General features: G+C 36.7%; 3 protein-coding genes across 4 annotated transcripts; 2 read left to right on the top strand and 1 right to left on the bottom strand.

Annotated features, from left to right (window-relative positions):
* Positions 1-2564: 2564 nt before the first annotated feature.
* On the top strand, positions 2565-4332 carry LOC127415078 (protein mago nashi homolog). Its single transcript, XM_051653620.1, has 5 exons — positions 2565-2784; positions 3139-3197; positions 3289-3399; positions 3629-3711; positions 4093-4332. The coding sequence occupies exons 1-5, from the start codon at positions 2694-2696 to the stop codon at positions 4190-4192; spliced, it is 444 nt and encodes a 147-aa protein (XP_051509580.1). The 5' UTR covers positions 2565-2693; the 3' UTR covers positions 4193-4332.
* Positions 4333-4484: 152 nt separating this feature from the next.
* LOC127415077 (carnitine O-palmitoyltransferase 2, mitochondrial-like) lies at positions 4485-10844 on the bottom strand. Its single transcript, XM_051653619.1, has 5 exons — positions 10316-10844; positions 9898-9978; positions 9693-9799; positions 8291-9595; positions 4485-8079 (listed from the first exon to the last, which is right to left on the bottom strand). Exons 1-5 carry the CDS (start codon positions 10501-10503, stop codon positions 7751-7753), a joined length of 2010 nt encoding a protein of 669 aa, XP_051509579.1. The 5' UTR covers positions 10504-10844; the 3' UTR covers positions 4485-7750.
* Positions 10845-11961: 1117 nt separating this feature from the next.
* On the top strand, positions 11962-20271 carry LOC127414821 (protein-serine O-palmitoleoyltransferase porcupine-like). 2 transcript variants are annotated; one of them, XM_051653152.1, is made up of 15 exons: positions 11962-12097; positions 12749-12892; positions 13008-13200; positions 13322-13365; positions 14166-14347; positions 15138-15268; positions 15773-15793; positions 16038-16052; positions 16166-16291; positions 16450-16550; positions 16783-16859; positions 16954-17017; positions 17254-17339; positions 18789-18899; positions 18987-20271. In XM_051653152.1, exons 2-15 carry the CDS (start codon positions 12757-12759, stop codon positions 19086-19088), a joined length of 1389 nt encoding a protein of 462 aa, XP_051509112.1. In that variant the 5' UTR covers positions 11962-12097; positions 12749-12756; the 3' UTR covers positions 19089-20271. The 2 variants fall into 2 exon arrangements, with proteins under 2 accessions (XP_051509112.1, XP_051509113.1); XM_051653153.1 differs by having other exon boundaries at positions 11975-12097; positions 12746-12892.
* The last annotated feature ends 1672 nt before the right edge of the window (positions 20272-21943 follow it).

Genomic DNA, 21943 nt, shown 5'->3' on the forward strand with positions numbered 1-21943 from the left:
TCATAATTTCAGCCGAGCTGAGACAGTGAACATCACTGATTTGAAAACTGGAAGACCACTAAATTGACGGCATTTACCATTAAATCTTACAATTAAATTAAGCCCTCATTAAGCATGGTTATGTAATGTTAAACCAAACCAAGTGGTTGATTGTGCAGAATTGCATTAGAGTGTTAGCATCAACAGTAAGCTATTTGTCAAAAGAATTATGTTCATGTACTATGCACGGTTCCCTTGACTCTAATAATGCAATTTGATACTCTGTTCATGGCGCTCTTTAACTGGACTTCGTGAGAGGCATTTAGACAAATATTTGGGATTTTTACTTAAAAAGAATTCTTTATCCTATTTGTTCACTTTTCAATGTCTCTTTCATGTACTTTTGTTTTGTTTATAACTGACCTGTGACTAGTATTTCATCTGTGTTGTGACATCCTAGATGTCTAGACTACCCATAAAGTATACACCATGATGCCACTTTGGTCAGTCTTTGACAAAGCTTACCAAAGAGTTAATTTAGTGTTCTTGAACAGATATTTTCACACTTTTTTTTAAGTTGTCTGGAATATACACACTGCTTATTTTCCTCTGTAGCTGTAGAGCTGCAGAGAGGCCATTTCGTGGCACTCTGCGGAAATCAATTCAGGGACTTGCGATGTGAAACACCCACCTGTTGACCCAGAATTTTGAACGAAACAATCCAATTTTAAAATCTGACACTGATTGTAAATTAATCCCATATCTTTTCCTTTTGCTCTTTGATTTGAAATCTTCAAACAGACTTCCACATACAACTGGGTTAATAATGACTGTTCTTATTCAATTTAATTTAGATTTTACTGTATTTTCTTATCTGGCTGACTTATTTATTTTTTCTTCAGCATTGCTGCTATGATACAGGGTTACTCATTTACGATCCAATGTAAATTCTAAATTATCAATTATTGATTGATGTAAATTAATATTTATTTGACTGAATAATTTCATGTTTCACTTTGACATGAGAATAATTTGTTAAAAATTAATCATCAGATTATTTAATCAGTGTAATAATCATCCTTTTTCTGGTTAAAATGCAAAAATCTAATTTTGTGACAGATTTGATGGGCAAAGGAATTCTCATCCCTGGGCTTTGTTTGTTTGGCCAAAATTGTATAAATTATTGCAAATATTGTGTTAAAGTCTGGTCCATGTTCTCATTTTAGTTTTTTTTTTTTTTTTTATATTAAATGTTGTATTCAATCAACTTTGTCATGAATAGATTTGAAATTATCAACAAATGTTCCTAAAGTCTGAATCATATATAACAGATTTTGTGCCCTTGTCATATTTTGTATGTTGAAATGACTCTTTCCTTTATTTCCGTGTCAAATTCCTTTTGAAATGTTACATGGCTTAGCTAAATATGTGTAGATATTACATTTCTAAACAACATTTGTTTGGAAACACCTACACCTCTCATGCACTATTGCAAAGGGTTTGGATATATTAGCACAGATTTAAACACCAGCTTTTGACCACACAGCCCAGTCACAGGACCTGACTACAATCATGGATTCATAACTGCGATCATCTCTTAACAGTTTCCACACTCAGTGTGTAATCCTACTTGGCTGAAAATGATGCAAATATTCTAGTAAATTATTTTTACTGAAATGTGTAGGGTTCCGAAGATTTAAAATGTTGCAACTGTCATCGTATAATGTGCAATCAATTAGTTGGTTCCTACACTACTGTCTGTAATAATAGTCAATTCTGCTTTTACCAGAATATATGGCAACCTTTATGTGTTTATGTTGATAACAGACAGAAATCCCAGACTGAAATGGTTGTCTGAAAACAAAGAGGGGGATGTCAAAAGTATAGGGTTCTGCATGATGGACTTGTGTTTGTTTAAACATGTTTCTTAAATTATTTATGCCTTTGAGTTTTGGTGCTTCCAAAGGGGTTGCAAAATGTTCAGAAAGTCTAAATAATACTGAAAAACAACTCTTCTTTGCGGAAAAGGTTGCATGTTTGAACGATTTTGTTGGACCAAACAAAGCTACTGTTACAAGGCTTTAAAACAACATTTTAGTGATATTGCAATGAGTATAAATAACACTTTATTTTAAAACATTTAACTCTTAAAGCTGGAGAAATAGATGGGCTTTTTTGTTCCTTTTAATGCATCTCTGTGTGGTTAAATTCATAACTGTATCATCCTGTAAATGTGTAAACAATTGCAGATAAAAGTTGTATAATAGAGTGATTGTGAAGCTGATTAAAATAAAAGTTTTTGTACTCCTCGTGCTTGTTAAATATTGGTTGCCTTAGAGGAACACACATAGCAATCTGAGAGCTGTATAGTCACATTCGCCGGTGTCAGACAAAGGTCAACGCTCTCTTTTATAAGCTTTATTGCAAGCTGAACAAAATTACACAATGGTCTAGATTAGTTCAAAGATAACATGAGAGCATACATCAAAGTTCAGGGGGTTATATTGTCCTTTCACCCCATAGAAATAGGAAAAAGCCACCTTAGGCCTAGTTCCCGCGTCATCATTATGCGACTATTGCATGACGTCATATGGCGCCCTGCAGTACTCATGCGATTTCATGTTGGTCGTTTAAGCTCAGGCGATTCATTCAAGGAAGAGGATCCGTGCGTTAATTTAGATACATAGCCCCTTATTTTAATATTTTGCACAAGTATGTCCACGAGTGACTTCTATCTGAGGTACTATGTGGGCCATAAAGGAAAATTCGGTCACGAATTTCTTGAATTTGAATTCAGGCCAGACGGTAAGTGAGGCGCCAACTTTAGCTTGCTAACGTGCTAACATTCTTTATGTTGATATGCATTTTGCATGATCCTTCTAGTAGGCCTAGAATACTGTTCTGGTAATCTTGTAAGAAAGTTATTAAAGGCTGATGTTACTGTCTGATTTGTTTAGCAATGATAAATATTTGTTGTGTAAAACATTTACTAATATTTTAATGCAGTTGGAGCATAGAATGTTCCAGCTGTTTATTTTTGACAAGTATTATTTCTTATATAGTTGTTCGTTTTATGATAGGATACTTCAAACTGACTTTTAAAGATGAAATGCTTTCACATAAACATCTTTTTATGGATTATTTTGTGTTTTCGTCCAGGCAAGCTGAGATATGCCAACAACAGTAACTACAAGAATGACGTCATGATCAGAAAAGAGGTAAAGTAGGCTGCTTGATGACGTCACGTTTATCATACATCTGAATAGTTTGCATTAAATGGGTTTTATGTGTTTTTTCCACCTCTTTCAGGCATATGTTCATAAGAGCGTGATGGAAGAGTTGAAGAGGATCATAGATGACAGTGAGATCACAAAAGAAGATGATGCTTTGTGGCCTCCTCCAGACAGGGTCGGCCGACAGGTTTGTGGGCAAAAATTATTTCTTGTTACCTCAGCATTTTAGTATTATTTTCGTACTCCAAAGTATGTACTTGCTTTTAAACCACTGTCTTAATATAGTCACTTATATGAAAGAACTACATCATGCATCAAGTTTTTCATGCAAAAACACTGTTTAGTCATTGCTGTGGTCACCATATGGGCTTAAATCTCATTGAAAATGCTAATCATTCCTCTCTGTTCTTTTTAAGGAACTCGAGATTGTCATTGGTGATGAACACATCTCATTCACAACTTCGAAAATCGGATCTTTAATTGATGTCAACCAGTCCAAGTAAGTATATTTCATAGATTGATTCTTAACCCGTAATCATGTAGCTGATGCATTTTTCCAAAGTGATTTCCAAAAAAGGAACATCACAAGCAGTTTATCAGACAAGAGCCAATCACTGTAGATCAGTGAAGCCAACAATATTCACAGCAATGCCGAGTTTCAAGAGTACACGAGCAGTGCAGAAGTAAAAATGTATAAAAAAAAGAGAAGAGAGTTTATTCTTCAATCACTTACGATTAGAGCTGCATTTTGTAGGTTCCCAAAAATCTCCTGGTTACTTTTGTCTACTCATAAGCAATGCTGCATTCTACAATGTCAGGCATACTTTTTGTGATCTGTGTTATAAGAGTGGTAATATACATTGGTGATCTTACTCCTCAGGGATCCAGAAGGGCTCAGAGTGTTCTACTATCTGGTCCAGGATCTCAAATGCCTTGTATTCAGTCTCATTGGGCTTCACTTTAAAATCAAGCCCATCTAACTGCCCGGCTGCTTTTACTCTGGATGAAAATCATATTTTGGTTATTGTTTCTCCCATTGTCAACATTTGTATATTGCTTGGTGGTTAGCTTTTTTTGTTTGTTTGTTGTCTTTTTTTAAATAAAAACTTGGTCTATTGTTTCTCTTCACATTTACATTTGTTTCCCCATTTCAAAAGCACATCATTCTTTTCAAGTTGGGTTGAAAATGCATACGATTTTCTTTCAAAATGAGATCTTAAAGTGATAGTTCATCCAAAAATGAAAATACCTTTATTTACTCAACCTAATGCCATCCTAGATGTCTGTGACTTTCTTTCTACTGCTGAACACAAATGAAGATTTTAAGAATATTTCAGCTCTGTAGGTTCAATGCAAGTGAATGGGTACCAACATTTTGAAGGTCCAAAAAGCACATAAAGGTAGCATAAAAATCCATAAGACTCCAGTTGTTAAATGCATATCTTCAGAAGTGATATGATAGGTGTGGGTGAGAAACAGATAAACTGGTGGCCAAACGTTTGGAATAATGTACAGATTTTGCTGTTTTGGAAGAAAATTGTTACTTTAATTCACCAAAGTGGCATTCAACTGATCACAAAGTATAGTCAGGACATTACTGATGTAAAAAAACAGCACCATCACTATTTGAAAAAAGTCATTTTTGATCAAATCTAGACAGGCCCCATTTCCAGCAGCCATCACTCCAACACCTTATCCTTGAGTAATCATGTTAAATTGCTAATTTGGTGCAAGAAAATCACTTGCCATTATATCAAACACAGCTGAAAGCTGTTTGGTTCGTTAAATGAAGCTTAACATTGTCTTTGTGTTTGTTCTGAGTTGTCACAATATGCAATAGACTGGCATGTCTTAATATTAGGTCAAAAATGGCAAAAAAGAAACAGCTTTCTCTAGAAACTCATCAGTCATTGTTTTGAGGAATGAAGGCTATACAATGCTTGAAATTGCCCAAAAACTGAAGATCTCATACAAAGGTGTACACAACAGTCTTCAAAGACAAAGGACAACTGGCTCTAACAAGGACAGAAAGAGATGTGGTAGGCCAGATGTACAACTAAACAAGAGGATAAGGACATCAGAGTCTCTAGTTTGAGAAATAAATGCCTCGCATGTCCTCAGCTGACGGCCTCATTGAATTCTACCTGCTCAACACCAGTTTCATGTACAACAGCAAAGAGAAGACTCAGGGGTGCAGGCCATATGGGAAGCATTGAAAAAGCCACTTTTGAAACAGAAAAAGAAAAGGTTAGAGTGGGCAAAGAAACAGTTACTCACTCACCCTACCCATTACCTTTTTTGAACCGTTGCCCTCTGGTCGAAGCTTCAGAGCTCTGAGCACCAGAACCATCAGGCACAGGAACAGTTTTTTTTCCCTCAGGCTATCCATCTCATGAACAGTTAAATTGCCCCATTGAGCAATAACTATGTGCAATACACAATTTAGTCTTTTTTATATTTATCCAACCTCTTCTGCCATTTCATTCCTCTGAAGAAAAAAAAAATGCTATGTACATAACAGATAACAGATTTGTATTAGATTTGCACTACGTATGTATGTATGTCTGTGTGTGTATGTATGTGTATAATTATTTTTTATTATTATCTATGTCTTGCTGCTGTATTTGTATTGTTGTACACTGGAAGCTCCTGTCACCAAGACAAATTCCTTGTATGTTTAAGCATACTTGGCAATAAAGCATATTCTGATTCTGACATTGAACAACAGATAATTGGAAAAGTGTGTTATGGATCTTAACCCCATTGAGCTTTTGTGGGATCAGCTAGACTGTAAGGTGCGTGAGAAGTGCCCGACAAGACAGCCACATCTATGGCAAGTGTTACAGAAGTGTGAGGTGAAATGTCACCTGAGTATCTGGACAAACTGACAGCTAGAATGCCAAGGATCTGCAAAACTGTCATTGCTGCACAGGAGGATTTTTTAATGAGAACTCTTTGAAGTAGTTTAACAAGTTCTGAACACACACTATATATATATATAAAAAATGATTTATTTTTTTCAATTTGTAATAGTAATTTTTCATGTTATTAATGTCCTGACTATACAATTGTGATCAGCTGAATGCCACTTTGGTGAATAAAAGTACCAATTTCTTTCCATAAGAGCAAAATCTGTACATTATTCCAAACTTTTAACCATCAGTGTAAGTCCTTTTTTACTATCAATCTCCACTTTCACATTCTTCTGTTTTTGAAAATTCATTCTTTGTGCAGATTGCCACCTATTGGGCAGGGAGGAGAATTTATATTAGAAAATGACTTAAAAGTTGGTTTGTTACTCACCCACTCCCATCAGTGCTTCTGAAGATATAGGCTGAGTTCTGAATTGCATACTACTCGTACTACTTCTGCCACATCTGTCTATGGCAGAAATAGCAAGAGTAGTGTGGTAGTATGCAATTCCTAACTCTGCAATAGTTTTAACCATTGGAGTCTTATGGATTACTTTAATGCAGCTTTTATGTACTTTTTGGAGCTTCAAAATTTTGGTACCTTTTCACTTGCATTATGAGGACCTACAGAGCTGAGATATTCTGCTAAAAAAACGTTTGTGTTCAGTCATACATCTGGGATGGCATGAGGGTGAGTAAATGGGAGAATTTTAATTTTTGGGTGAACTATCCCTGTATTGGTAGTACTGATGTTTGTGCTTATGCACTTTGTACGTGGAGGTCAAAAACAGAAGGTTGTACACAATAGGCATGTGATGCTCACAAATATGTTCATTTGTGGCTGAACTATGTCAACCAATGAAAATGTTTATTCAGCTTTGTTACAGACAATATTTACCATCAGATACATTTTCATATGACAAACATCTCTCTTCTCTTTTTTTATTCCTTTATGTTCTCACATCTCTTAAGGCACAGAAAAAAATGAATTTTTGTGGTATTACAGCAAAGATCTATGTTAGTTATTTAATGTAAATTCATTTACAAGCATTTGTGAACGCTTCATTTATATGTACTTCAGTTGTGTATGATGCAGAGATACATTTGGATAAAAATTAACAAGTTACTTCATCTTGAAGTGAAAAATCCAATGTCCTAAATAAGTACATTGATAGGTGAAAGGAGCATTTAGGAGACAGTGCTTGGTTTCTGTCAAGAGTGTAGATGATTGACATACCTCTACAGTGACACTAAAACTCATCTCTAAATTAATAAAGGGGATGGTTTAACCTGGAAAAATTGTATTGCAAAAGTCCAAATACAGTAGATTTGCTATACATTTTTTAATACACTTGCATTTTTAAACATTATCTAGCTTTATCTAAGCATTATCTAACATTAACCACTGATATTTTTTGCTTATTGATCAGTTTCTTAAGCATCACACGTTTGCTATCCACAAAGTATAAAGCTCATTAGTTCTACAGTCAACTTTTAAAGATAACAATGACATACAATAAGTCATTGTCTGATAACAGAAAAACACAAAACATAGATGTTCTGAATCCAGACAATTTGAAAATGCCCAGTGCTCTAATAGACTTCTTCAACAGATTAAGTGATCTTTTAATGAATGGGCTTTCCATCGAGGACTGTAAAAATGTCTTCCAAGGACTTGTGAACACACTTAAGGAATTCATGAACATTTCTGGAAGGGTAGCTGGACACATTGCACCCAATCCATTCATCATGGACACCATAGCCCACTCCGAAACCATCAGGTACCACAGGAGCGAATCCGCCAAGACTGACTGCAGGGCTAGTGAGAGTACTGGTGGACAAGATATTGTGGTTTATGGTGGCATAGGCTGAGTCCAGGTACAGACTAGGCAGTGCCATTCCTTTAGAATTAGCCAGGTTGCGCATGGCAAAAAGATGCCGATCAAACCCTTGACCTAGGTGTAAATGCAAAAAGAAATTAATGACAATGATATACTTAAAGTCTAATATATAGATACAATTTCCCATTTAACTAATGATGTTTTTGATCCAAAATAGATTCATAACACAAATCTGACTATCTCAGTATTGGTAAGATTAAGATCAATTTAGCTTTCAAATGCACACTACACCTTTTGAGTGCGATTTACGAGTTGTTACACTCACCCATGGCTGCCTCTTTAGTGAGCTGGCTGTGGTATTTGGAGCATTCATTCAGCAGCCCTTGTAACTGTTCAACTGTGTGCTGTCCAGGCTGCTGGACGAAGGCCTTGGCACAGCATTTTGTGTGAATGCTAGCAGGACGTATAGTTTCCGTGCGACCGTGTTTAAAGGCTGCAGTGCTGCAGGACTCATATGTGGCAACAGTCTGCCCGTACTGCCGTAGGAAGCCCATCTGGAAAGCCAGTTGGGCAATGGCATCTGGGCTTAGCTTATTTTTCTTAAGTTGCACCTTTCCACCTTTCTTGAACTCCATAGCATCAATGGTGAGCTTTGACACCGCGGCATGGAAGTTCTCTTTGGCCTTTGTGATTCCAGCTTTTAACTCCGCATTGAGTTTGAACTCTAATTGCTGAACTGCAGAGGCAGAGTCCACAGATGCTGGTGGAGAACCAGGGCCAACCAGAGGCTTCTCTGTGGTGTCCTTGAAGACCTCATTCTGGAAACGTAGGACGGCCACGCCATCACCCCAGGAGTGCTCAAAGTTGATGGCCGCCTGCCCATCCTTAGCCAAGATGATACTGAAGGACTTGTCATACCAGCGGTTGCAGCCATCCCCATGAAGCATGTTGTGGGAGATGTGGATATGGTCTCTCATGTCCTCCTCATCCAGGCAGAGGCAAAACAGAGCAGTGTCTACTAAATTCAGAGCTTCACCATTTCCAGAATCCAGAAGCTTCTGTCTTAACCCTGCCCATGTGTTTCTGTTCTCACTAGTCAGAACACCCAAAGGAAATGCAGGAGCAGGTGTAGGGTCTGTTAGGATGTATTTAAGGTGAGCTTGAATCTCAGCAGGATTTACCAGGTTACCATCCCGATCCAATGCATCAAACACATACAGGTTGCCTCGTCTTATCACAAGCAGGTGGTGGCCCTTCTCATCTGTAAAGAGCTCATCGCGATTGTACTTTGGTATACGTGTGGAGTTGAAGAGGCGGAAGTATTGGGACATATCCAGAGGATACGCATTTACCATGTAAGCTCCGAACCATGAGATGGAGGAGGGCACCCATCGGATCAGCTTCTTGAAACTGTCTGTGTCACTCTTGGCAGGGTTAAGGTGAAACACCTCAGGCTCAAGCAGACCAGCACGCAGGGTCTTCATAAACCGCACAGCCGAGCAGACCATGTTGGTGGCCCGCACAAGCTGATTGTTGTACTCAGGTTTGGGGTCAGGATTAAAGGACATGAAGGGGTTAAAGTTAAGCACAACAGACTCTCGTGCAGACAGGTACATGTCAAACCATGGAGCTACAAAACAAAACAGATAAATTGATTAATGGGCCTGAAAATCAGAAATATTAATTCAGTTATGCATAGAATGGTTCAAAATGGAATGGAATCCTACCTGAGATATAGCTGGTGTGCTTGTTGTTCTTGTCCAAGGCCACAAGTTCTTCATGCAGCTGCTTGCCTATACCATTCTGGAAGTCATGTGCTACTTTCTCTGTATTACTGTAGGATTTCAAGGGCACAGAAACAGACCGAAAAAAATGTCAAAGCTCGAGTTTATTCAGCTAAGAAATATTTATACAGATCCCTTAGATCATTACCTGTACTGTTCATCATTAAGCAGGGGTATTTGGGCTGCCAAATATCTCCGTATTGTATCCTCCAGTTTGGGGACTGGTAATCTGTAAATGTAATTAATTATTAAATGTAATTCAACCTTTACAATTTACCACAAAAATAAATAAATAAAAGGAACTAAAATTGGAGCAAGGGGGACATATTTTCATGTAACACCGTGTCCCCATTCCCCTTGCAACCCAAGCGTAGAGTTTGCACTTTCACCTACATTCTCTAATATGACATCAAACCCACATAGACATGTTTTAAATGTAGTATTTAGAGTTACAATCACTGTCAGCATCATATTCTTTTTGTACCTGTCCAAAAAAAAAAAAAAAAAAAAAAAAAAAAAACCATTGTAGAGATGCATTCTATGACATATGTATGAAATCCCCCTACCTTGGTAAACTCTTCTGGTAGTGCATGGTCGGGACGACACTTTTGTGCAAATACTCAATTCCAGCTCCATCATTAATGCTGTATTGGCGCTGAGTGGTAGTCAGGACTGTCAGGGCAGTATTATTCCTCAACAGTTTTAATTTACCCAGTGTTGAGTAATATTGCGTATAAAGCAACCCTGCCATCATGCAACTTTCAATGTGATGAGTTATAAATTTTGTATTTGACTAAAAATATATTTTCCTTCAATTATAAAGCGTCTGTCTTGTTTGATAGTTCTGCAAGCTACCAACACAGTGAATGAATTCAGGGTGTCTGATAAATGCAGAGCAAATGCAGTCCCTGTCAGTAGCGCCAACAATTAATCTATTAACTACCTGTGAAAATATTTGTCAAATTTACTACCTAAAAAGTTTTGTCCCAACAAGTTGAATGTTTATAAAAATCCGGCTACTTTACAGCTAAACAACAACAACAAAAATCTGATTTTAATATTTGATTCATTACTTCCGCCTCACGAACTGTCCCGTTTTTCAAAATAAAAGCCCATTGCTTTCAATCAAAGTCACATTCAAGACAAGTAAGTCCTCTCGGCGGCCATCTTTGGAACGTTCGCGAGCAGCTATTTTCTATGGATACAAGCGACTTAAAAAGTCGCAACTCCGTTGTAAAAAACTCTTATTTATTTGAATGGGGAAAGACCGAATCTCCAAAACGGTTGGTCAACATTTCGATCAAATAACATATTTCAAATCAGCTGTAAAATCTGACAAAAATGGTATCATAAATTGTGCTAATTTACCTCAGATCACGCAAAAAAAAACAAAAAAAAAACAAAAAAAAAAAAAAACGCTATTATCAGGTTGGTTCAGCTAATGCGAATGCGCTTTCTCGAGTTGACTGACAGTTGATGTCTGTATCTAAACGGTGATTGTTTTTTTTTTTTACCTGTAAGGCGGGACTTCCTTATCTACATCCGCCATATTATACGTTCCATTTTATCCCATTCATTTTAATACAAGTGGTCCGTCTTGGGCTAAACAATCTTTGGTTCTTTGGCAACGCAATTTGTAGGCAATGAAAATTAAATTTTCTGTAATAATAATAATAATGTTTAATTTATAGCGCCTTTTCAAGGTTCAAAGTCGCTTTACAAGAAAATTACATTCGTAAACATTACATAAACACAGTTACAAGTTAACAGTTAGAGATTTACATATAATGCACGGCGAGACAAGGTAAGTTTAGTCAGGTAAATAAAGGCTCTGCTTTGCAATCCATCTAATGATTCGACTGAAATGCATTTTGGACCTTTACTCAAAACAAGGATAAATGATGACATCTCACCAGAAAAACATCACTCCATCAGATAAAAGCAATAAATAGTTTTAAATTATATACTTATTTTATTTGTAAATGTATAGCTAAATTAAACTATATATTATGTCAACGATCCCCAAATGTCCAAATATATCAAGCATTGACTTACATGTCACAGGCATGCAGACTCCAAGCTCACAAACCCCACGATTGGAGGAGTATCTCCCTTTCAGTCTGTTCCTCTCATATGATTGGTTTAGCCGCATATGCCTAGGAACATGATTGGTCGTCGGATGTTCCTTTTGGGATGCTGTAAGTATGAATGACGGACAGCATCAATGGGAATCAGCTAAATCAGGCTCATACCAGCATCATCTGCACTGGAAGCGCGATATAATTGTCCATATTTGGATTAGAACTGGGTTGAATCTCACTTTATTTTTAATTAAAGAGGAAATTTAGGTAAGCGAAATATATATATATATATATATATATGAGAATACATACAAATCACGACTTGTAAGGGACCGAAAGACGCTGGATTCTTATAGCGTTTATGTCCGAGTTGGAGGAGGGGGTGAATGTATTTATCCTCCTTCGCTATTTCTATTACGAACGCTGTATTTCATTTATCGAGCATTAATTTTCGACATTCAGTGGATGTAAGCCTGTCGTCTTTTTCACAATAGCTTGCATTTCGTCCGTCAGACCGTTATAGATGCATGCTGTCTGCATTGCGGTGCAAGGGTATTTAAAATCTTGCGGAGATATGATTATTTGGACACTCCAATGATGATCCAGCACAAAGCATTTGTTAATTCATTCAGAATACCAACAATAATGTTTTTCTCAAATCTCCTTTAAATTCCAGATGATTAATTTCTATAATTTCTATTGGTTGTAATCACATATGTGCCATGCCATGGGATTCAGTCCTGAGAGATTAATTTGACAAACACCCTGTACTGACCTCAATACAGTCTTGATCTTATCTTTACATTTGAAGCTGCCCAGACCCCCCCCCCCCCCCCCCAAAACACAGTGGCTTTATAGATTTATCTTTCTTGCATTTAAAATATTTATTCCTGCTTTTCTCCCCTCCATGTCCAGCAGACACAGAAATGGGAGCTCTGAGCAGACATGAGTTTTTCCAGGAGGTGGGAACAGGTTGCCTGCTCCCGACTGTCCTGCAGGGTCTAGAACAAGTATGGCAGCTGATACTCATCTGCATAGTGTGTAGGCTGCTGTGGAGATTTGGTAAGATGGGTTATACAACAGAGTATTTACTGTAAAGCCTAATGATTTCATGCCATTAAGTACAAAAACAGTCAAACATAAAATGCAATTTAACCTATCATCCTATCTCTCTCAGGTCTGCCCTCTTTTATGAAACACCTGAGTACGGTATCAGGTGGCTTTTACACTCTCTACCTCTTCTTTGAACTGCACATGGTTTGGGTTGTGCTTCTCAGCCTACTTTGCTATCTCATCCTCTTCCTGTGTCGTCATTCTAGCAGCCGTGGCCCCTTTCTGTCCATCACAATCCTCATCTACCTGCTTCTAGGGTGTGAAGACACATTATCTCAAACTCTCATCTGTGTTGCATTTTATTATAGATAATAACTTTTAATAGAGCCTGGTAAATTCGAGGTACAGTGGTATATCATTTTGTGCTTTCTGTTTCAGAGAGTTGCATATGATGGATACAATTACCTGGCATAAAATGAGAGGTCAGTCTGTAATGCTATTTTGTTAAAGGGATAGTTCACACAAAAATGAAAATTCTCTCATTTACTGACCCTCATGCCATCCCAAATGTGCATGACTTTCTTTCTCCTACTTAACACAAATGAAGATTTTTAGAAGAATATCTCAGCTCTGTTTGTCCATTCAATGCAAGTGAATGGTGGCCAGAACTTTGAAGCTCAAAAAGCACACAAAGGCAGCATAAAAGTAATCCATAAGACTCCGGTGGTTAAATCTATATCTTCAGAAGTGTTATGATAGGTGTGGGTGAGAAACAGATCAGTATTTAAGTCCTTTTTTTGCTATAAATCACCACTTTCACTTCCGCATTCTTCTTTTGTTTTTGGCGATTCACATTCTTTGTGCATATTGCCACCTACTAGGGAGGGAAGAGAATTTATAGAAAAATAAGTCTTAAATGTTGACCTTTTTCTCACCTACACCTATCATATCGCTTCTGAAGATATGGATTTAACCACTGGAGTCCAGTGGATTACTTTTATGCTGCCTTTATTTGCTTTTCATAGCTTCAAATTTTTCACCATTCACTTGCACTGTATGGACAAACAGAACTGAGAAAAAAATATTTGTTTTTGTGTTCTGCAGAAGAAGGGCATAAACATCGGGGATGGCATGAAGGTGAGTAAATGATGAGGGATTTCATTTTGGTGTGAACTATCCCTTTAATTGATATCAATGACCAGGCTAGTGAGATAGTGGATAGATGTTCACTACACATGACTGTGCCTAAAATGGAAATAATATTGTTGTCATGGTCACCCAGGTTCCCAGATAGTAGTGGCCATGAAAGCAGTTTCTCTGGCCTTTGACTTAGACAAAGGCATAGTAGAGAAAGTGCCCTCCCCAATGGAGTTCATGGGCTACATTTACTTTGTGGGGACGGTGATCTTTGGACCCTGGATCAGCTTCAATAGCTACATGGATGCAGTGGAGAGTCGAAAACTTGTGAGTCTCATCTTAACAGCCCTCTGTCTAAAAAATGGAATTAAAGGAATAGTTCACCTAAAAATGAAAGTCTCTCATCATTTACTCACCCTCATGACATCCCAGATGTGTATGACTTTTTTCTTCTGCTGATCACAATCAAAGGTTTTTAGAAGAATATTTCAGCTCTGATGGTCCATACAATGCAAGTGAATGGTGACCAAAACTTTATAACTCCAAAAAGCACATAAAGGCAGCATAAAAGTAATACATAAGACTCCAGTGTTTTAATCCATGTCTTCTGAAGCGATCCAGTCGGTTTTGGGTGAGAACAGACCAAAATGTAACTAATTATTCACTGTAAATCTTGCCATTGCAGTCTTTAGGCACGATCAGGATTTCAAGCTCGATTACACTTTCTAGTGCTTGACGCATGCCCAGACCGCTAGATGATGCTAGGAAGTGTAATCAAGCTTGAAATCATGATCGCCAAGGAGACTGCTGATGTCAAGATTTATTGTGAAAAGTAGTTATTGTATGGTCTGTTCTCACCAAAAACCAACTGGATTGCTTCGGAAGACATTGATTAAACCACTGGAGTCATTTGGATTACTTTTATGCTGCCTTTATGTGCTTTTTGGAGCTTCAAAGTTTTGGTCACCATTCACTTGCATTGTATGGACCTACAGAGCTTCTTCTTCTAAAAATCTTCGTTTGTGTTCTGCAGAAGAAAGAAAGTCATACAAATCTGGGATGGCATGAGGGTAAGTAAATGTTGATTTTAAATAAACTTGTCTGTTCTTTTCCATAGAGCGTCTCCTGGTTTATGAAGTCAGTCAGCAGCTGTGTGAAGAGCCAGCTCTGTCTGGTTATCTCCAACTGTGTTGCACCCTATCTTTTTCCCTATTTCATTCCAGTCTTTGGAGACAAGCTTCTCCGCAAGTGAGTGTAAATTAGAGCAGCTTCCGTTTGACAAGTCCTAGCCATTATTAATTAATAATGTCTGTATAATGTTGAATGAACTAGTGTACTGAGGTTTTAAGATGCAAAAGGGTTCTTTCATTGGTGTTATAAAATTGCTGTTGGTATGCCATTTGGAGATTTTCACAAATATGTTGTCTTTAAAAAAAATGACCAAGGGGTGGATTGAATTGTGCATTTGAATATAGATGGAGAAACATGTTTGGCTTGTTTAGTTTATGTTTTGAAGGCTTTCCATTTTTACCCTGAAAACATTACAATATTACAAATGTGCTTCAAATGGAAAAATTTGATTTTATTCAAGTCAAAAATATTATTTACTGAATCAACCTGAATACATAAGGTTACACTAACTAAACTAATTTTAAGGGTTAGACCAAGTAAAAATAGCTCCTTAAGGTAACAACTGCGGGTTACAACTTTTTACAGTGTCTGATCTGTCATGTCTTCCTTTATTTTTCCCAGCAAGAAGAGGCGAAAGATAAGGTATAATCCAACTTACTGTATATTATTGATTAGTAAAATGGAATAAAACATACATAAACATTGAGCATGAAGAATGAAGACAAATGATTGCATGCATAAGACGTGTTTATCAGCTAAAACAATCCACTTATATTTGGTTAGACTAGAGAGTTATGTATAATTATTTAAATTGTATCCACTTCTATCCATTAGTTTTGTATTGTGTTTATTTATAAATTTCACTTCATATTTCAATGTTTTTCAGAGGCTCTATTACAAGGTAAGCAAGCATCAGCCAAGCTTTTACTGCTAAAACGCAATAGTGTCATGTCTGTACTTTTTTTTGTCTCTAACCTGTGATAACCTTCAGCTTTGTGATTTCTCCTTCACCAGGTGGCTACAGGGCTATGAGAATACCCTGTCCTTCCATTTCAGTAATTACTTTGTGAGTTACCTTGGCGAGACAACTGCCACACTGGCAGGAGCTGGTTTCACCGAGGAAAAAGACAATCTTAAATGGTTTGTATAAATGAAAGATTCAAGTACTACCAATACACTAATGAATAAATGCCACTAAAAAAATAATAATTAATTGGCCTTATTACTTATATTCCATTTTCTCCCCTCCTTTCTGTCTTTCACTCAGTCTATCTATTGTGCTGTTTCTGTCTTTCCAGGGACATGACAATAGCGAAGCCGCTAAATGTTGAGTTTCCAAGGTCTATGGTGGAGGTGGTCACTTCCTGGAACCTATCCATGTCCCACTGGCTCAATACTTGTATGTTTTTGTATGGTTATTTGTTCAAGTGTTGGTATTATTTGCTTCTGCAACACCCAGAAATGTATTTTAAAATTTGAAAAAGTTAATTCCATTTTCCCTCCAAAGGCCAGCCTTGAAATACAGCATGACCAGCTTTAATTTAGATTGTTTATACAATGTTTTGTTTATTGTTTGTCTTATCTCCAAGTATTTGTATAAGTCCTATTTTTCTTTTTTCTTCCTTTTTTAGATGTGTTTAAGAAGTCCCTTAGATATGGGACCTTTACAGCTATTATCTTGACTTATACAGTGAGCGCCCTGCTTCATGTGAGTGTTTTGGCTCTTTGACATTGTGCACTTGGTTTAATTAATTGCAGTCTTTCTCAGGCTTAAGTAAAACATTTTATTTCTGTGCCCACAGGGTCTAAGCTTCCACATTGGGGCAGTGCTATTTACCCTAGGCTTCATAACATACATTGAGCATGGTGAGTATCTCTTTAATAGCTAACACATATTAATGCTGAGGTATTTTTTTGTTGTCAATTATTGCAACATTCAATAGCTCTACTTAAAATTTACATCAATACAATTGAATTATATTTAGTAATTTTTTATTTCTCAAATGGAAGTGTAAAGACTTTTACACGCTATTGATTGTCTTTCAGCTTAATGGGCTCTCAATTGTGTGTGTAATGGATTGTGCATTTATTGTCTGTTCCAGTGCTGAGAAAACGATTGTCGGTCATTTTAAATGCATGTGTCCTCTCCAAGAGATGCCCATCGGACTGCAAACACCAACATAAAAAGGTCTTGTATATTGTCATTATTGCAAAAAAAAAAAAAAAAAAGAACAAATCTGTATACAGTATCTAAAGTGACCTGTGCTAGTTATTTTGTTGTATTATTACCCTAAAATGTTTTTAAAGATTTCCTGTTTCAGTGGTATGACCAAAATTAAAGGCTTGTAACTCTACATTTTTTTAAAGAAAACTTTAAAAACAATTAGTGATATAGATTATGATAAATTATGAGACTCTCAGCCTAAGAAACTGCTGACAAAAATTAACCAAATATTAACTTTTTTTTTTTCTTATTTTTCTGATTTGACATATATCTCAGGGTTTAAATATGGTAGATCCAAAAAACTGTTCCCAATCATGTCAATTGTAACAAAGCAATCAAATGTTATAGCATTACAAAAATAATTTATCCTTGTGTCCAAAAATGTCTCCAAGTGTTCAAAAGCCTCTCCAAACAAATAAAACATAATAATTGTACATAAGAACTAATTACAAATTCAAATACAACAATGACTAAAGGTGTGTTCTCTCTCCAAAGCATGCAGGCATGATTAATGAGATCTCATTCAGTTCCATTCTGTGTCACTTGAGCCATCATTCAGTCTGTGTCATGTACTTAGCGCCATCTCCTGGTGGCCATTTGTAATCAGAGAGAACGATCTTCTCTGCCCATATTTGGAAGACTTCCACCTCTGGATGTGGCGACCTAATACGACTGGTTTAGCGTTCCATGACGCTGAATAATGTACTACATCATTTCCGATGAAGTTGTCCGATCCAGGAAAGCTAACGTGTTTTAGCCAGATAGCACATTTTGTACTGTGTGCACATAGTGCTTTGTGTGGATTATCTAATGATCTATGCATCCGATTATGTTGTGTTTGGGCTCGTTTTAATGGAAATCCCCTCCTCTAAGTAATGGTATGTGATATTTTATGTTCTGTTTATGTTTCATGAAGTTGTAAGCAAAAACACAGCTTATAAGCGATACCTGTTTAAATGTAACATGTATGTCAAAGACTTAGCTTAGCTATTAATAGCTACTTAGCTATTACTCGCAATATTTTTGTCTTTGTACAAATAGGCTGGTTGTGTTCTACTCTGTGAGAGCTTTCCAATGACATATGACACATGGCTATTTGATCAATCTGAAGTTTTTATCGATTACATTAATATGTACAGTGCAAAATTATTAATAAATTATCAAAACTGAACACTTCTGATTTGTCTGCAAATTTTAAAGCACTTGTTCAGTTTTGGTCATAATGCCTACATGCATTGTAAAGTACAGCTTCTAAGCTTTGTGTTGGTCAAAACTGTAGTTATTAATATTTTGATAAAAAAAAATTTCTGCTGACAGGCCAATCCGAGCTTAAAAGGTTAAAACAATGTATGATATGTTATGTCTTAAACAATGTGACAGATTTATTTCTAATGTTTACTTTTTTCTCCATAGGCAATGTGGGTATATGTAGTTAACGGGACTTTTAGTATGTTAGCAGTGCTACATTTAACATACATGGGCTCTATCTTTGGCTCCAGCATAGATGATACAGATTCTGATGAGGTACCACCCATATTTTCCATTAATTCCTATGGCATCCTAATTTAATGTTATTGATTTTTGTTTCAAATGATATATTTTTGTCCACAGGATAGCATGGCCAGCCACACCATTCAGAAATGGACACAGCTCAGCTGGACAAGTCACTGGTTGACCTTTGGCCTTTGGATCCTGTATCGCCTTATTTTATGAACACTGAGACCTACACACATACAGAAAGATTAGGAGATAATAGCAATAACTATGTTTTGTACATATGGACTGTGGAGGGGCCATAGCCATTCATGACATCACTGTGAACTCTAGATGAACTTGACTGGGGATCAGAGTGCTCACAAATCCAGGGGAAAAAAACGGATTTACATTTACTATTGATCCAGATATCTCAAAAGTGTTCTAAATGACATTAGATGCTGCACACTAAATGTTTTTCAAAGAAGGGTTATTTCATATATGTTTTAAATTTTTGTTCAACTTCTAGATGTGTGAAAAGAAAGTAAGTATTCTCATTAGTTGTTTTAGAGAGCCCTAAAGTCAAACTGCACAAATAAAGACTCAACCAGTGCTCTAGAATTCTGTTCTATAGTTCAGACACAGTTTAATGCCATTTTAGAGATCAGACTTGCTCAAAAGGAGTTCTACTGTTGATGGTCCCAGAAATCCAGAACTCTGGAGTATTGGTTGGTTCATTTGTTCAGCCTTGACTTGGCTTTGGCATCTTTCATTTTCATTCTCATTCTAGATGGAAAATTGACTGCTAATGCTGTTTCACTAAAGCACATACCATGCTGCAATTCACAATCAGAATATGTCCATACCTGCCTCTGCTGGCATGAGAGACAAACTTGCCAAATTACCTTTTAAATGATCATTCATTCTCATAGGGTTCTAAATTAACATACACTGAATTTCACATCCTCTCTTTTGAATAAATTGTTTTAGTGGTGACAGTATAGGAAACTATAGTAAGCCCTATTTGTGTTCAGCTCTGAGTGTCTTTACTAATGTCATGGTTTGACATGTCTTATGTTTTAACTTGTTTAAATGTACATTATTGTTCACATCCTCCAGCACACCATGAATTTAATATTTGGGTATTTTTTATTACTCTGACTTTATTATTACTATTTAGTATTTTTAAACATCATTACGCTGAATTGGACACTGCTTGATGATGAGATTTTAAGTGCCAAATAGAATAATAATTATAAATAGTTGATATTAGTGTTTATATAACTTTTTATTTATTGTGTTCTTACATTTTCAACTTAAGATTCATCATGATATTTATAAAAAATGTTTTACTATATTGTTAATTCAACCCATACTTTTGTTTGTGAATAACAAATTAAATAAAGACTTCACATTACTTGGATGTACAGTCTTATGAACAGTTGAAGTCTTATGTACAGTTGAAGTCAGTTTACATACACCTTAACAAAATACATTTAAACTCAGTTTTTCACAATTCCTGACATTTAATCGTAGAAAGCATTCCCTGTCTTAGGTCAGTTAGGATCACTACTTTATTTTAAGAATGTGAAATGTCAGAATAATAGTAGAGAGAATGATTTATTTCAGCTTTTATTTCTTTCAACACATTCCCAGTGGGTCAGAAGTTTACATACACTTTGTTAGTATTTCGTAGCATTGCCTTTAAATTGTTTAACTTGGGTCAAACTTTTTGGGTAGCCTTCCACAAGCTTCCCACAATAAGTTGCTGGAATTTTGGCCCATTCCTCCAGCCAGAACTGGTGTAACTGTGTCAGGTTTGTAGGCCTCCTTGCTCTGCCCACACATTTTCTATCAGATTGAGGTCAGGGCTTTGTGATGGCCACTCCAATACCTTGACTTCAAGTCATTTTGCCACAAATTTGGAGGTATGCTTGTGGTCATTGTCCATTTGGAAGACCCATTTGCGACCGAGCTTTAACTTCCTGGCTGATGTCTTGAGATGTTGCTTCAATATAGCCACATAATTTTCCTTCCTCATGATGCCATCTATTTTGTGAAGTACACCGGTCCCTCCTGCAGCAAAGCACCCCCACAACATGATGCAGCCACCCCCATGCTTCACGGTTGGGATGGTGTTCTTCAGCTTGCAAGCCTCACCCTTTTTCCTTCAAACATAACGATGGTCATTATGGTCATTTTGTTTCATCAGACCAGAGGACATTTTTCCAAAAAGTAAGATCTTTGTCCACATGTGCACTTGCAAACTTTAGTCTGGCTTTTTATGGAGGTTCTGGAGCAGTGGCTTCTTCCTTGCTGAGTAGCCTTTCAGGTTATGTCGATATAGGACTCGTTTTACTGTGGATATAGATACTTGTCTACCTGTTTCCTCCAACATCTTCACAAGGTCCTTTGCTGTTGTTCCGGGATTGATTTACACTTTTTGCACCAAACTAGTTTCATCTCTAGGAGACAGAATGCATCTCGTGAGCGGTATAATGGCTGATTGGTCCCATGGTGTTTATACTTGTGACTTGTGGAAGTCTTGGCTTATTTCTTTTGATTTTCCCATGATGTCAAGCAAAGAGGCACTGAGTTTGAAGGTAGGCCTTAAAATACTTCCACAGGTACACCTCCTATTCAGTACACCTCGGATCAGAATCTAATTGGCTAACTGTATAAAGGCTTGACATCATTTTCTGGAATTTTCCAAGCTGCTTAAAGGCACAGTTAACTTAGTGTATGTAAACTTCTGACCCACTGGAATTGTGATATAGTCAATTAAAAGTGAAACAATCTGTCTGTAAATAATTGTTGGAAAAATTACTCGTCATGCACAAAGTTGATATTCTAAACGACTTGCCAAAACTATAGTTTGCTAATATTGTCCGCAATGCTGACGAAGGTCATCGCTGACTTTGGACACTTACTCCACACTTAAAAAATGTATGAAATGTATTGAATTAAATAACAAAATATCAAACCAAGTGGTTTCTGCAGACAAATGTTGCTAGACCTTTACACAGGTGATCTATCAGTCACCACAAGTGTAGTTCATCACATTTACGTGACCACAGGTGTAGTTAATCACATTT

This window comes from Myxocyprinus asiaticus, chromosome 24, assembly GCF_019703515.2.
Source record: "Myxocyprinus asiaticus isolate MX2 ecotype Aquarium Trade chromosome 24, UBuf_Myxa_2, whole genome shotgun sequence".
In the NCBI taxonomy this organism is placed as follows: Eukaryota; Metazoa; Chordata; class Actinopteri; order Cypriniformes; family Catostomidae; genus Myxocyprinus; species Myxocyprinus asiaticus.